Source organism: Typopeltis vanoorti, chromosome 1 (genome assembly GCF_054136105.1).
Source record: "Typopeltis vanoorti isolate ZY-2024b chromosome 1, IOZ_Tvanoo_1.0, whole genome shotgun sequence".
Taxonomy (NCBI): domain Eukaryota; kingdom Metazoa; phylum Arthropoda; class Arachnida; order Uropygi; family Thelyphonidae; genus Typopeltis; species Typopeltis vanoorti.
The window spans coordinates 87,295,892-87,312,692 of NC_143549.1; the positions used below are offsets into that span (position 1 = coordinate 87,295,892).

The following is a 16,801-nucleotide window of genomic DNA, read 5'->3' on the forward strand; positions in this document are numbered from 1 at the left end:
TCCCCCGAAATAAAGCTATATGAACTCTTTAAAAGTATATCTTCAAAAAGATACTTTCAGATTTGGGATCGTATTCCCGCAAGTCAGTTTTCGATTCGCTATTATGATAGAGTATGATTCATCAATACTGCCGACTTCATCAGTAATACTAAGTACAGAAAGAACACAGCCAATACTAGAATTCTATTATTCTGAGATTAAATAGAATACATCGTATGGATTCATATATAAACATACCGGCTTTCTAAATAACTAGACGGAGCCGATGTTGTAATAATCAGGTTGAGCATCAACACTCCAGTCTTGCAATGGTGATAATGATGAAGCCCCGCAACAGGGTTAAAATAACCATTATTATTACAAGATAATGACGCTAAAATACTGCGAGCATCTTCCTCTTGACAAGAGTTGGCTCTTGTGAATACACAGTGAAATCGCTAGTGACGCGAAATTCTTACAATAACTGGAATTTAAGCGGTAATAGTTTGGTAACCCAACCGTTTTAATTTCATCTTGCGTACCTACCTAATTTCTATTTAATTCAGTCCGTCCTTCGTAATTAGGACCTTTTGAAACAGATCTAGTCCTTGTAAGTATTATTCCATTTCCTTTTTATTTGGATCTCCCAATATTATGTTAATGGACAATCTTTAAAATCGGATCCCTCTTCGAACCGCCAAATTATTTTCCTTGCAAAGTTGAGAACTAACACATACGGACATATACTCCAAAGACCACTACACCTCCCTACGACGTCTCTATTTCTAAATATCTATTAGTTTCTTCCCAGCAACGAAACCACCCCCACCTTCCCCTATTCCAATACTCCTCATCGTCTTAAGAAAACTAAAACTAATAAAAAACGTAACATCAAAAATGAAATGCGAACTTACCGAAGGCGAATAGAAGGCCGATTGTTCGGCGCTCAGCGGTAGGAATCCTTGTTCTCCCGTGTAGGCCGCTGCAGCAGCCGCGGCCGCTGCCGTGCCGTACATGTTCAACGGTAGTCCGGAAGCTGCTAGCCGCTGGTAGTTAAGTAGTTGGGCGTCGTACTGGCACGAGCACACAGTCTGCCCTGTGAGCGGATCGGTCATAACAGGACGGCCGGACTCGCAGCAGGGTTGACCAGTTGCACCCGCAGTTCCGTGGAGCTGTTGTCCTGCCGACTGGCCCGCCATGAGGAGCTGTAGGGTGTGGAGAGATACAAAGGGAGATTAAATAAAAGGGTAAGATTAGGGAGGGGAAAGAGGATGTAACTACCCCTTCTTTCCCCTCTCCGTGAAGTGAAAGATTTAAGGATTAAATGTAATGTAGCAGGCGCTTTGCGAAACACAACACGCTCACTGGCACTAAATATTATTAGAAACATCTATTTGAGCAGTCGCATTTGAATAAATGCTGCGTAGTTAACATTGCTACTTAAAATGGCCAAAGGATTTAATGTTTGTTTAAACAACCGTACTAATTTCGCCACTCATTAACAAGCGAATTAGAAAATACAGCTAACGTATTTCATTTAAGTCTGGGTAATAACTGTTACGCATTAATGATAAAAATGTATTGTTTCAATCCATTGTTGCTGTTGACTGTTTCAGTTTCAGAACAGAAACTTTATTGTTGACAGTCAAACAATGTGCATTTCATCCGGGCAACTCCCATTGCAGTTGTATTCATTGTTAAGTGCATATGCTGTTGGTGTTAAAACAATACAGAGGCTTCATTATTCGAGAATTTTCAAATGTAGATTTCGCGCGTGTCCTTTATTTGACTTTATTTTATTTATTGTATATTACGTTGATTTCTTCACGCTTAATCACTTTTTTTTTTCTCATTACTGATAATCAATCATTCAACTTCCAAATAACTTTCAATGCTCTGTTGCGGGAAAAAATAAATAAAAAACAGGAAAATCTGCAATATTTATACTAAACAAAATGCCATATTTGTTTTTATTAAGAAACCAATTTTGTCTGAATAAAGAAATAAATAGGTTGTTTCAATGACCACTTTAGCAAATTCCTTTAAACTAACATTAAAATACCGAAATGCATATTTATATTTAACTCAAGACAAAAACATAAAATCATGGACAATTAAATATATAAAAATACAATATTCACATATTTTCTTTTCTAGAGAGAAAAATAATAATTAATTGATTTATTTTAATTTTGATTATTGTTTTGATACTTCATTATCTTAATATTAATTTATTATGTTATTATAACATGCTATATTTTAATATTCCTTTGAACTAGTGTATGATATAAATTCGTGTACTTATTATAAGAAGTGTCTATTTTAAATATGGGAGGGGAAAAAAAAAAAAATCCAGGCACTTGACCTAAGGTGTTATAACAAATTTAACTTCTTGAGTACCGAAAGCTGTTGGATGCACGTTGCTAATTTTTTCGACAGATACAGCATGCTGATTTGTTTAAAGAATGTGCGCTTGAAGCTCATAGAAGTATTCACCAGAAACTTTTTCCAGTCAAGTTTGGATTACTTCCAGAAGACAGTGTTTCTGTGGACAGATGTCTTTTAAGACCAATCCCAGAGAACGTTAACCTTTGCCAAAAAAAAAAAAAAAGAAAGAAAAGCTGTAGGCTTATCATAGTTATTTTCAGTGTTCTAATACAAATCTAGTATAACGCAATGCATTTCCGAAAGAATATTATAAAAGTAAAAAAAAAAAAAAAATCACCGAGATAAATTAAAATTAAAAAAAGAAAAAAAATTGTCCCCAAAATAATTCGAACTTCTAGTGACTTAGGTATTCTAAAACCAATGTTATATCCCTTTATTCGTTATAAGCAGCTAACTTCGAATAACCCGGATAAACCCACACTAGAAAATAATTTTGAATTTAAAAAAAAAAAAAAAAGAATATTGATATCAGAGTTATGTTCGAGACAAGCACTAGCAAACGCACCAATTTGTCTTGGTTCTATAATTGAGGCCAAAATATACAAGTCGATGATGGGCTATTAACTAGGAACTGTTCACCCAATATTGTGCTTGTATAGCTGTTTCATTAAGAAGTACTGTAGGTATTAAACCTGAAGGTTTTAATACCTACAGTATTATATATATATATAGATCGAATCCGATTCAATACACGGCTAAATCTACCATTATTAAAGACCAGCTTGTTTGTATCCTTACGGTATTGAACCATATTTTGATCCTTACAATATTGAGCCATGTTTTATCCTGAGACCTTGTAACTATTTTTTGATCCTGAGATTTTGAATTGTGTTTTGATATCCTGAGACTATTGAACTATTTTTGATCCTGAGATTTTGAATTGTGTTTTGATCCTGAGACTATTGAACTATTTTTGATCCTGAGATTATTGAACTGTTTTGATCCTGAGACTACTGAACAAGTTTTTATCCTACTGCGACGACTATTGCATTATGTTTTGATCCTGAGACTACTGAATCATATTTTTGATTTGAGACCTGAGAAATAAAATGCACTCATTTAAATAGTAGTTCCACTTTATATCGGTAGAATAAAAACACTGTCTCATTACGTTTTAATTATTCCCATTGAATAATGATAAACAACTCTACCTTTACGAACATTAGCTACTGATAGAGTCAAACGTAATAATTAATCCAATGGTCGATTAAACACAGCCTCCCACAGCGTTTCCAGTCGCTTGAATTTCTGCAGTGTTCGACTGCATTTTCTCTTTCTTAGTGGGAGCGTCAACAACCTCCGAGAAATTAAGTGGAGCCCATGAACTCGTAAAATTTTTCTAAAGTCAGCTAACGAAAACTTAGCACTTTAAGAGAGATCTGTTTAAATACTATCGACTCCGCTGTTAAATGTCGTAAAAGTGGTTATTTTACGGCATCTGGAGGGAGTTATGGTCACTTTGATCGCGAATAACAATCTCTAGCTCATCGCTATTTAACAGAGATGTTCAATTCACCAGAACATCACGAAAAGCATTCAGCAAAGTTACAATCTACTTTTATGAGCACCTATGACTCATCAGGATCGAGTTCTCTCTTGCAAGAACGAATCGACTAAGTATTACTAACCACAGGATTAACCAAGACTTTACTTTAACAAATACATTTCCCCCCACCACCACCCCTGTCTCCTCCTCGTGTTAATGATAACTTTTCCTCCATCAGTTGTTTCTCTACAAGCAAACCGTGCGGAATAACTACCTCGCATTAGACTTCTAAAATAGCGTCGTTGAGGTGTAAACATACTCAACAAGAGATGTTCAGGACAACAACAACCATATTAAGTTCAATGTTGTACTCATTTTAATCTCTTGGAAGTTTTCTTTAACTTTTCGGAGTTAGAAAATTCCTTTTAAGCTTTGACTTCCTTCAAAGCTTAAAAGCATTCACAAAATAGGTCATCTAATGATAATAATTAAAGATTGGGTTTATTTAATCTCGTGAAAGACTGAAGCCACGTCTCAATCTCCATTCGAATGATTCCAATTGAATTCTCCGGTCAACACGGATGAATAAATCCCGGTTGTAGGCAACGTTGTGTTGGGTTGTTTCAATACCCACCAGCTTACTCTGTGTGTGATTACTTTTAAGTAATAATAATTAAGAAATATAAGAGTTATAAATATCTTAAAATCTGTAGGAAAGTACATCGAATGTTTATATACCGAAAATTAATAATAAAACTAATAGAATTGCTTGTTATACTTTTTTTTTTTGTACATGCAGTAGGACATCTAAAATTTCTCTACCAATCCTACTGTGTTTTTGACTGTATATCGTATTGATATAAGAAGCTAGCACGGTTGAATAAGATGTTCATGCGTAGCCTCTAACCAAGATCACTTCAGTGAGTGAAAAAAAAAAAAAATCCAATTTACCGTGTCATATTTTATAAAGGTCCTTCATTTAAGACCAAACAATACTAGTGAACGTCCTAACCAAAAATAGACTCCAATAAAAATGAATATTAGCATAGATGTCACTCAAAAGATAACAAAGTAAAAACTAAGATGTCTGTGAAAGAGGATTTTACTATAGTTTTCGATGTTTCATAAGATCGTGCACTGTCAAAACTGAGGGGGGGGGTTTTAAGCCAAGATATTGGGATACAAAACCCATAACGATGCACAGTCGCAAGTAGATAAAATTACTACAAAATGAATACAAGTTAAATAAACATTTTAATATTAATAATATTGAGGATATTCTGAGATTTGTAGTCCGTGTACATAATTTCTTTCCGTTTTTTTTTTTTTTTTTCTGTATTTACCAATGAAGGAAGTAAAATGGATCCAAACACCTGGTTGAGTAGTCTACCGTCTGTCTCTTTACTTCTCAAGCAAACAGTGTTAACCTTATACAGACAAGCCCGACAGGCGCCTTTAATCATACACTAACCAAGGAGTAAGCCAACACGAAAAACAATCATAGGTGAGCACGGTGTTTAGAGAACTTCCGTCGTGTCGACGGCTTAGTACCTTATTAACCTTATTAGCGATTTAGAGTAGGGTATAAACGTGTGAAGGAATAGACAAAAATAAAAATAAATAAATAAGAACGATACCTTAGTAGGAGATCCTGTAAGTAATTATTGTATCCCCGAACTTACTGACAAATTCTCCCCCCAGGAGGTAAATAAGGGAGTCATCGCGTGAAGTAAAAAAACAAAAACAAACAAAAAAACTTAAGACATAAGATGTACAAATTTCAGGTTTCTTAAAAATAATAATAATAATAATAGAATAGTTGGTTGTTTTTTATCCACTATGCCATCATAGGGTAGATTTATTTTTTTGCGCGCATTCATAACAACTCGAATGTGAGACACACTTCTCCGTTGTGCCAATTACAATAATCAACAGTGAAAAAAAAAAAAAAAACAATCGATAAAAATAAATAAGAAGTTGTCTCAATGTTCGTATCGTAATAACAAGACAATACTACTAATTGGACAGTGAGCGACACCTAGCTTAAAAGCAGAAAAATATTAAAAAAACAAACAAACACTTTACTCGAATAAAATCCCAGTGGATCGAGAGATCGTTCGTGTCATCCAATGCAACAGCTTATTATTCGAAGAACAAATAAATAAAAATTAAAAAAGCGACGAACGGCGGTCTCTTGCGTGCTTGTATATTAGCATTAGGAGAAAGGCCGCCAAGACAAGGTTTGGTGTTAAAAAAAATAAAAAATAAATAAACCCTTAAGCAGTCGAACCAACAACATTCCTACGACCGATTTAAAATTCCGTAGTCGGATTGAAGTCTTCGAATCGCAATAACAAAAACTCCGTACCAACTCGGTCGTCAACGGTACAGTGTGACTACTAACCTCTCCCCCCCCCCACCTTACTAAAACGATTAAACAAAACCCTTTTAAGTGCGAATGAACAAGAAACGGTACTCACCTGGGTTGACGATGATGCACCGCTATACCCGAACTGCGGGCATGACATGTTCAGCCACGAGTTTCACTCATACGAAAAGTTCTGTTAGTCGGTGTTCCAGGGGTCAAATAGCGAAGAGTTTCACAGTCCACAGTAGATAACATGAAGGGGGAAATGTCGGCAGCAGAGAAACCAGTTTCGTGCATAGGGTCAACAGGTCAGGCCATTTGCCAGCGTATCAATAACAGTTGGGCATTGTCCGTGACTGACCTGAAGTGTCCGGAGAGGCTCGGAGAAACCCCCCGCCGCGAGGGTGGTTTCTAGAAGGGGGAACGGCCTGCAAAAACGAACTGCTCGAAGAAATCCAGAAGAGAGAGAGAGAAAGAGAGAGAGGTAAAGATCCTGCGTGGACCGTAGAGTTCTGCCCGGCGGACACTCGCGATGTGCCTGGGCAGACGCCTTGGGACTCGAGGCGTGATGCGGACCTAGCCAAGTGCTCGGCAGGCTACAATACCCCAAACACGTGTTCCGTCTAAGGATGTCGTCGATCTGACCGCATATGTCAGCCCAGTGGTCGGACAGTCCGCGTTTGCAAAACGTGACCCAGTCGATCTGGTGCGCGCGGGGGAAAGACTGCCTTTCAAAGAGTGTGCGAAGAGAAGCAGACCTCGTCGTTGTCGGTTGTACTAGTGACGGCCTGCTTGCGGCAGAGCCAAGGTCGCCCGTTCAGCAGACCAGGGATCCCCGCTCCACTCGCCACGCCTGGTTAGGGTCTGGTTGCCCGCGACAGTTAGGGCGGTAGCGACGATGGCCCCGAGCTACGGGCTGTCTAGGCCAATCGCATTAATTCATAGCCGACAAAAACATTGGCTGAACAGAGTTGACTGATAGGCGGGTGCCGAGTGAGCACGCTGCGCGAGGCGCGCCATCATAACCATCAGCTGCTGGCTCCGCCTCACGCTCTAAATCATAAGATCCAAGCCACGACAAATTAGCATTAATGTATACAATCTGACACGCACTGGGCTGACAGCACTGCGGTGATGTCAAAAACCGATCTGCTCGTGTACCTTGAGGGAGAAAGGCGGCCGCACTGCCGAGCTGGGTTCCGTAGGTAACAATGGGTACCGTGTAGCGCGGCGGATGTACATCTCACCCCCCCCCCTTTCCTATCCATTCCCCTTTTCACCCTCCATGGTTGAAAAGTATCTGGACACGAAAGGCCAAACACTCCCCGATTATAAAAATAAAAATTAAATAAATTAAATTAAAAAAGAAAAGATCGGGTAGTTAAACGTGAACTTTTCTAGTGGTATACAAGCTATCGGAGGGGGGGGGGATCTATAGAAAATTCATAATTTTTGAATGTTCATCGCAGTAGAATTTATTTTCTTTTTCTTTTCTTTTTTTTTTTGGGGGGGGGAACCGTACTGTCCGTATGAGAAAATGTGTTATTTTCGGGATATTTGGATGCACGCACACATACGAATATTTATGTATTTATGAAGTTTTAATAAGAAAATAATCAAAATATATAAAAAAGTATTCAATTTCTTCACGGTTTAATACAAATTTGACAATTAATAGTGCCAAAGCCACACTCGTATATTCATAATCAGAATCAAAAAACTCTTATACAAAATTCATTTTCACATTATTGAGTATTATTTTCGATATAATTTTAATATTACAAATTACTTGGATCTCAATATTTTTTATATTATTATTATTGTAGTCTATGAGAAGAGTTCTCGTCTTTTGGCCATAAAAACAAATGAAATATCATCATTGTTGGAATGTGTTTGATCAGCTGGCAAACGAAAGTCGTGTTTATTATTGACAATAATTCAGTGCAGTATTTATCTGTTAGTATTACCAGTTATCCAGGTGTAGTATGTGCGCGTGAACTCGATTTCAGAGCCATCTATAAAGTGTAGAGTCAACTTTTATTAATTACGATCATAAGAATTGCTCATCCGCTAATCTGCCACAAAAATTACAATCCCGATCTATGAAGATACTTTCTTAATCCGTATACAAAAAGGATAACCTGACAAAAATTGTAAATTTCTGCTTAATTTCATTTTATCGAATTACGCAAAATCGAGAAAAAAAAAATTAATGGGAAGTTTAAGTTAAGGAACAGCAAAGATCTTGATGAAGGTCTCAGAAAAAAAAAGAAAAAAAAACTATTGCAACAAGTTTCGTGAAATTCCCATAAACACAGAAATTTCAAAAAAACTAGAAAATCACAAATTCTATAAAGTATCACATATTCTACTATTAAGGATCACATATTCTAGTAATAAGGATCATATATTGAGAATCAATTTCTCAGTGTATGATGATCCTACATTAAGGATCAAGTATTGTAGTATTAAAGAACATAAATTAAGGATCTCATATTATAACGTTAAGGATCTTGCATTAAGGATGGTATTCTAGAATTAAGGATCATATACATTCAGGATCATACATTAAGGATAACATATTCTACATTCAAGGGTCATACATTAAGGATACCATATTCTAGATTTAAGGATCATATACATTAAGGATCACGTATTTCAAGGATAACATTTTTTTAGAATTAAGGATGATATATTTTTAAAAAGTCGTGTTATTTAAAAATTATATTTTTTTTACATTTATTTATTTAAATAATAATTTTATCGCAAATTCTTTTTTTTTTAATATAAACTGCATAACATTTAATTGGGAAATAAAAAAAAAAGTTTTTTTTTTTAAGCAGAAAGCATTTATTCTACGCTTACCCATCATGCATTTCTATGCATTCTAAACCAGATTGCGGGTTTTCGGTGTTTTGAATAGAACAGACTTTCTCTTGTGTTCCTTTCGCTCTTTCTCCCGTACATCAAGGCCTCCATTGGACCATCTGAGCGAGTGAATTCAATAGGACATCTAGGAAAGCTGTATGTCTTTCGTCCATACCACTCGGTTCACCAAAGTAAGACGCTCGGGTACTTCTGTAATTCTCTCTCACACCGTGCTTGTTTCCCGAGGGTTCAATTGAGAAGCGCACACCGAAATTGTTATGCCAATTTGTCGGTGAGCGATAGCCCACACACCACCCAAGTAGAAGAAGGTTCAGGAAACGCTGTTGTTGGCGCGAAATTTATGGCGCCTTTTCAGGAGGTACGAGACCATTTGGTTGCTAAGAAACGCAACGCTAGCCCATTTCAATTTCGTAGCCGAAGTGCAAAGAGACCCTTCAAGAAAGTCTATTACCCGCTATAGCTGTACTAACCCTGACCAAAGTGTTGTCAGAGGCTGCTTTTCTTCGTCAACCTCCACAGCAAGACAGGATATTAGAAGCTTCTAAACTGCCAATGACTCCTTATATCCCGCCAAGAACATCAATGGGTCCATTAGGATGAAGCGAGAGAGAGAGAGAGAGAGAGAGAGAGAGAGAGAGGTTCGTTAGATGCAAGGATGAATAGCCAGTTAAGAAGAGAAGATAAAAGATCACTTGTTTCTATGACAACACGATTTTCTCTCTTATATGGATATCTAGATTACCTTCTATTGGACTATAGACGAGTATTTATGTTCTGCGTGCAACCAAATATCGACCGTTAATCCCTGTCATTCATACAGTTGAAATTGCTTTGTGTATTACGTATATAAAAATGGATCTTTGCCGTTTTTTTTTTTCTTTTCTTTCTTACTTCATTGATGATGCATTCTAACAGTTTATCCGTAAAACGCTAGTCGCAACAGAAGCTGGCAGCGAAGCCTACAACAGTACGGTTCCGTCTTTCTTTTAACTTAGCTTGTCATCATAGTATGATCTAAAGGCGACCTCTTTTGGCAACTTTAGAAATTATGAAAATAGTGTCGTTAGATGGCGCCACTAATCAGGCTAATAAAGTTGCGCCCTTTTAATATCGTGTTATGTTTTAGAACGTGGTTTTAAAATGATTACATTTTTAATAAATTAACATAATTAAAATGCAAAGAAGGGTTTAAGAGCTTTTTTAATAATTGTATGTAAGATGTGAAAATTGTGAGGGAAGATTAAAGCGCGTTTTAAAGTGCTTAAAAATTGAATTTAAGTTGATAATGTCATAATTACAGCAAGTATGAATATATATTTGTAAATTATTTCGTCTTAGATTGCTTCAAATCATCCGGTTTTCTATTAATTGTTACTTATGTAGTACATCAGGTATTCCATAATTTACGGCTATAATTTTAGAAAATCAGAATAATTTGAATTTTCCTTAAAAAAAAAAACTCGGAAATGAGAAGAATTTTCCTCTTCTAATTTCGATAAAATTTAAAATTAAAAAAAAATTAGGAAAATGTATTCCATTTTTCATGCTTAAATTCTTAAGACGATGCAATGGAGGCCTTCATACATAAATGTGTAACGTTATAATGCTCTTTTTATAAATAATAGCTAACCAATTAATTGCATTCATAAAAGTATCCTCTAAATGCCTTCTTTAGATCTTCTGACTCTATTTTTGCTTCTTAAAACCGTATAAGAAGTCTTCTTAAACCTTTATAATACTTTGAAATATCAGAATCAAGATATTCAAATAACCTGCATGCATACAAAATGATGATGATCACAATGCTATTGTCATTTTCGAGTAATATATATCGATTATATTATGATACGTTACCTCAGATTATCTTAGTATCTTAAGAAAGTTATCTTATAAAATATTAAGATATTTTCAAATATTTCTTAAAATAAACGAATCACAAGGTTACAGTCGCTTATTTTCGAGTTGGAGTTGCTGGGTTGCGCCAAATAAAGTACAAAGTCATGAAAGAAAGAATAAAAAAATTGATTCCTTTAAGTGACCTTTTCCTGCAAAGGCTAAAAACCTTTCTTGTCCTTGATAGGTTTCTGTCTCTTGTCTTCCCAACTAAGAGACTATAAATATGTGATAGGAAAGAAGGCGTATGATTATGCTACTGAAGAATCCTCAAGTGATAGAAAGAGGTAGTGTCTCAGCCAAATTGTGTTTGGAAGAACCGATTGGTTTAGTGTTACTCGAAGACTTTATGGGCAAGACATTTTTCAGTATAACCTTCATGAGTAAATCAAAGAGAAATTGATTCTAATTCTAAAAATGCCAAATAAAAATTAAGAAATAAATGATGCGTCCTGTTTAACTCATTCAAGTTATATGCAGTCTTTGAGATGTGTTACAGGTTGTTTTATATTTCGGTGGATTGGATTTAAAAGTGCTATCTCAACAGAAGGAGTTTACGTTTGATTCATTTCTAGGAGCATAGTTTAATTTGCATAATGGTGTGGTTTTTATTTATATAAAATTATTTAATTTATCCCCCTTTCTGAACAGATTTTCAAACGATATAAAATTAATGATGTTATTGGCCTATAAATATATGCGTCCTCAATTATTTTTATCATTCAATTTGCAATTTTATTAAATCTATAAAAGGTTCCTCGTGAGTTTTAGACCTCCAGTGAACAACCTTAATCAAAATCTGACTTCGATCATGACGAGACAGTTTGAAATGGGCTCAGCTCTCCACTGATGGAGAAGGCATTGACGTTACTATTAGCAAGAGTCTATTGTGACACCACGCGAGTCTCGCTAACTAAAGATTTAAAGAGACTATACATAAATTTGCGCATGTTTTTATTGTATATTCCTTATTTACTTTCTAATTTGTGTACATAAAGAATTTACTTACATTTCCACACTTTTTTATTCAACCGTTAATCCCTCTTCGATACAGTAATTGTACAGAATAAGTTTTACCATTGAGGTACGTGGATATATCGGATTACCAATTAAAATTTCCATTGGTATAAAGGCTATATATACTGATGCCTTTATACAGGCTTTATAAAGGCTGTACCTAATAAAATCATTTTATTTCTTTGAACTGGATATAACGTGGATGGAATAAGGTTTTCATGGCAACGACAATAGTTTTCTATTCCATTAAAAATCTTCCATTAAACAGCAAAAGAAATTCTTCAAAGTAAAAGATCTTTTGTTTTTATTTTGTATAAATCGATTTATTAATAAAATCATCACGAATAAGAAAAAATGATTGTGGATTACTAACAAATTACGATATGAGCTTACCTAAGTAGTTACCAAATTCTAAAGATGGAAGTAATAAAAAAAAATTCTCTAAAATAACAGTAGCGTCATCTGGTGGTTAGTCTGAAAAGTTTGTGATCTTGCTTGATAACGACTTTGTAAAAAGATACAGATTTACTTGATAGTTTCTAATTAAAAACACCAAACAAATGTCACGTGATGCCATTTGTGGGCTAAGCATATGTTGCTAGCAGAAACATAAAAATCCTCCAAAGCATTGACAACTTTTATATTATTATGCCCCATTGCATATGAACTCCAATATATATGTGAAAAAATTAAGGTAGATTAATGTACTTGACAAAAAGTGAACGTGGCTTTATCCTAGTCTTGAAGATACTTTACGATCAATATTTGTTTATTTATATTTAAATAAAATATTAAGAATAGAATTTATTTGTAAATATAATTTCGTTTTAAAATAATGAAATTATTAATTAATATTTTTTGTATTCGAGAGTATTTTAAAAATAAATTGATACACCTTTTTATTATTTGAATATAAAAAATATATGAAATATGTAATATAACAATTGCTTCGCATTTGGTTTCCAAAGATGCGTAGTTAAAAGTTATGTAACTTCTTTTTAAATTAGCGCGGGTGAGAACTGGCCAGCTGACAGTTTTTATTTATTTTAATCAATTAAAGGGTGTACTTGAACATAAGTAACGCGCATTCCTAATGGGAAAGGAGGTCGCGAACTATCGAAATTTTATATGATCTTCCGCTCTAAATGTATATAACATAAACCGATGATATAACTTTTAGGGTTACAGAACATTTAAAAGTCACACAACATTTAAACTTAATCTCAGTATGTGGAGACCAAAAGTTTTGGAAGAATTAGGACCTCATTTCAGGTCAAAGTGAAGGTTTAGGTTTCGCATTCCTTTGAAATGGCCTCACGGTCAATTTAAACTGGCTTCATAGAAATCTAACTGAGGCGATGACAGGACAATCAATCCTATTTACACAGTTTATAGCTATGTCTGTCAATTTTGTATTCTCTGCCTGTTTTTGAGAGAACAAAAACTCTTATAAAAGTTCTTTGCGTTCAAGACGGATTCGAACACAAGTCGACCAAAGGACATCCTCGTCGGTACCAACTAAGCCGCTTCTAGATTTCTATTTTGACCTCTAAGTCGATTTTAACAATTTAGCACCATCAACAGTAGCTTCTAGAATCCACGAATCAGGTTTTCTTTCTTTTTTTTTTTCTTTAGATGGTAAGGATGGCTAGATTGTCTTATAAGTAACACAAGGGTTCCAAGTGAAGATCTCTTACACGAAGTTAAGGCGATTTTTTAAAAGTTATTAATTAAATGTATATCGAGATGTTAAACCATCTTTTCAACTGTCTCGCTTTTATTGCAGGTTTGATGTGGCTTGAAAAACTTCTGTCTGGGTATGCAGATCAAGGTTTCCGAATTATTTAACATTAGCCTTTCCCACAGTGCGAATACATGCACTATATAATTACGGCTTTTCGTAAGCGAGATTAACATAAAAAAAAAAAGAAGTCAAATTTCCTCAGATGGTTTTTAGAAACGAAAAATATCATCTTTTAAAAACGCTATCCTAATACTATTCCATCTAATTACAAACAACCTCCTATAAACAAATAATTCTTGATTTTAAGCAAGCATTCACTCTCCAATCGTATAATGTTGGGAGATGTTTGGGATTAACAATGAACGAGATCGAATAATTTTTAATCTAATTATGTGAATCTCTGTCAGAATTCTTGCCTTTTCTATCTTCATTTGATTATCCGTCCCCATCTTTCTATATTCTCCCTCTGTCAAACGACTTCGCGATAGTTCGCATTCACGGTAGATACAAAGCAAGTTCTTCCCACTCTATTTGCATATGCGCAGTTGTTAGCAGTGGTTACGAACGTGACATGATTAGGATGGATGAACATAATGAAACCAAATGAAGTTTAACCTTTGCCTTGAATGAGCCGTACGTCGATTGTTGGTAAAACAGCTTGACTGCTTCTTCAACTACACCCCCATCTTCCTGTTAATGCTTGACTTGTCTTTCTTATGAAGTGCCACGAAGTAGCACGTGTTGTCATTAGTTTGGTTTATTCTTGATTCACAGATAGCATTCGAAGAATTCAAAAATACTTTTCAAGATTTTTTAAGACTATAGAGATATCATAGCAATGTTGATAGTTAATTTAAAGAAAGAAAATAAAAGAAGTGGCGACATCCGAAAAAATAGAAAAAAAATAGAAACAAATATACTTAATATAGAAAAGAGGATTCTATCACATTAAGAAAACTTTCTTAACCATATCGATGGTTTATTATGTGCATCCTTATTTTTAATACCTTCTCAAAGTGAGCGAGGACTTACATATCCTTCTGACTCGATTTGATCCATTTCTCCAAACGTCTTGACTATCAGATTCTGAATTTCTGAATCCGATTCTCAAAAACGGAGGAGTGGAAGGAAAATCACCTCCGGGAAAACCAAGAAAGAAACACATAAAAAACTTTAAGAATATAGCTGGATGGCAGATAGATCGGATTGTTAAATTGAAATGTTGTTCACAGTAATCTCAACCAGTCTTGGGTAGATGAAGGTGAGGAACAATCAGTGATCATCACTCTGCATTTGCCACTGTCAATTCCCAAGGGCATCCGTAGCATTGGTTGAGGGCAGGTGACCTTGGGTTGAAAATAATTGGATTTGAATCGATTCTAGGGCAAGAGTAAGGGCTCATCAGTTGAAGGTGAGTTACGTGTCAAACTGGGGTAGTATCGCAAGGATTTTCCTTCATATAATATGCAAACCTACCTTGGAACACACACACAGTCTACAGACAACAAGACGGTTTCAGGGAATTTTAGTCCAATGCAAACCTCGTCCAATCCCTAGATTTCGTCTATTACTTTTCTCGTCCAGTAGGACATTTCGTCCAATCTTATTCGTCCAATTTTTCATATTAGTGCAAGGAGTTATAAGTAACTTGTGATCAGTAATAATAGTCAGTTGACGCAAAAGAGAAGGACGCAAGACAATATACATGGTTCACCCTCACATGTTTGGTTAGGTTAGGTTAGGTTAGGTTAGTTGACATATTGGTTAGTCACGTTAGTCAATTGGCATACTAGTAGGTTACTTAGTTGACACAGGTGACAATAATAGTCAGTTGATATCGATGGGACAAATTGTGATTGGACGAAATGTCCGATCGGACGAATGTTCCCTTGGAAAAAGTTATAAAAGGACAAAAAATCTTGGACCATCTGCCTTCAAATCAAGAAGACAGGTATTAACACACACACACACACACACACACACACACACACACACACACACACACACACACACACACACACACACACACACACAAATCTCCTAGCTGTAGTTGCTTTGGCATAACACAAGCAGTTTAATTAATAAAATTAGTCGATTCTACGTCATCAACCTCTTCATTTTGCGCAGGTTTGGCAAAGGAAGTTCCCAACGTTGCTCTTGTTATATCAGGGTTAATTTCGGATTTGCAGAATACGTTTATGCCTTTAACGAGCAAAATTACTCTTTCAAAAATAATCTTAAAAAAAAAAAAAAAACAGTTCAACGTATATGGTGAGAAGCCTTCGAATATTCCAATACGAGCAGGCAAAAGAAAGAAAAAGGTTCCGTGACTTGGTTGCCAACCTCCTTCTAGGGGATGACACTTGAAGAAGAATGTAGAAGCAATGCAATGTGTATCTTGCCTTCCCCGCTCTTTCCTCTGTCACGTTTGTTCCCGTGCAGCGATCATCTTGCATTATTAGCAAATCTCACCCGTAATTTTGCCAATGAGAAAAAAACTTCCTAAGTAGATATTTAGGATTTATAATTCTCTTCAATAAGTATTAGAAAGCCTTAGTTATTTCACCGAATTTGAAAGGAGGTCTGTGTTCTTCTCAATGCCCAATCTAGTGAATAAAATGTTTAAAATACCAAAATATTTAGTAAAACATCTTGATTGCTCAGTATTGTAGAATAAAATATATATGAAGCAGCTTTGGGCTATTCTTTTAAAGCAGGAATAGCGGTTATTCAGAAGAACGTGAACTATACGTTCCCTTAATACGTTTATGTCTTTAACGAGTAAAATTACTCTTTCAAAATTAATCTTTAAAAAAAAAAAAAAACAGTTCAACGTATATGGTGAGAAGCCTTCGAATATTCCAATACGAGCAGGCAATAATTAACCAGTGACGTCACTGCAACCATTGTTAACAAAGTAAATGAAATCAACAATGATTATGCTCACGATTAAAATGAGCATACGAAACAACAACAA

The 16,801-nt window shown here is 35.3% G+C and overlaps 1 protein-coding gene across 1 annotated transcript in view; it reads right to left on the reverse strand.

Annotated features, from left to right (window-relative positions):
• LOC150110179 (uncharacterized) overlaps positions 1-7,088 on the reverse strand; it is a 70,986-nt gene extending 63,898 nt beyond the window's left edge. Inside the window, exons 1-2 of the mRNA XM_090391915.1 lie at positions 6,394-7,088; positions 894-1,184 (exon numbers count right to left, since the gene is read on the reverse strand). Of these exons, the coding sequence (XP_090248041.1) occupies positions 894-1,184; positions 6,394-6,441 (339 nt within the window). The 5' untranslated portion in view covers positions 6,442-7,088. The remainder of the gene's footprint in view (positions 1-893; positions 1,185-6,393) is intronic.
• Between the last annotated feature and the right edge of the window lie 9,713 nt (positions 7,089-16,801).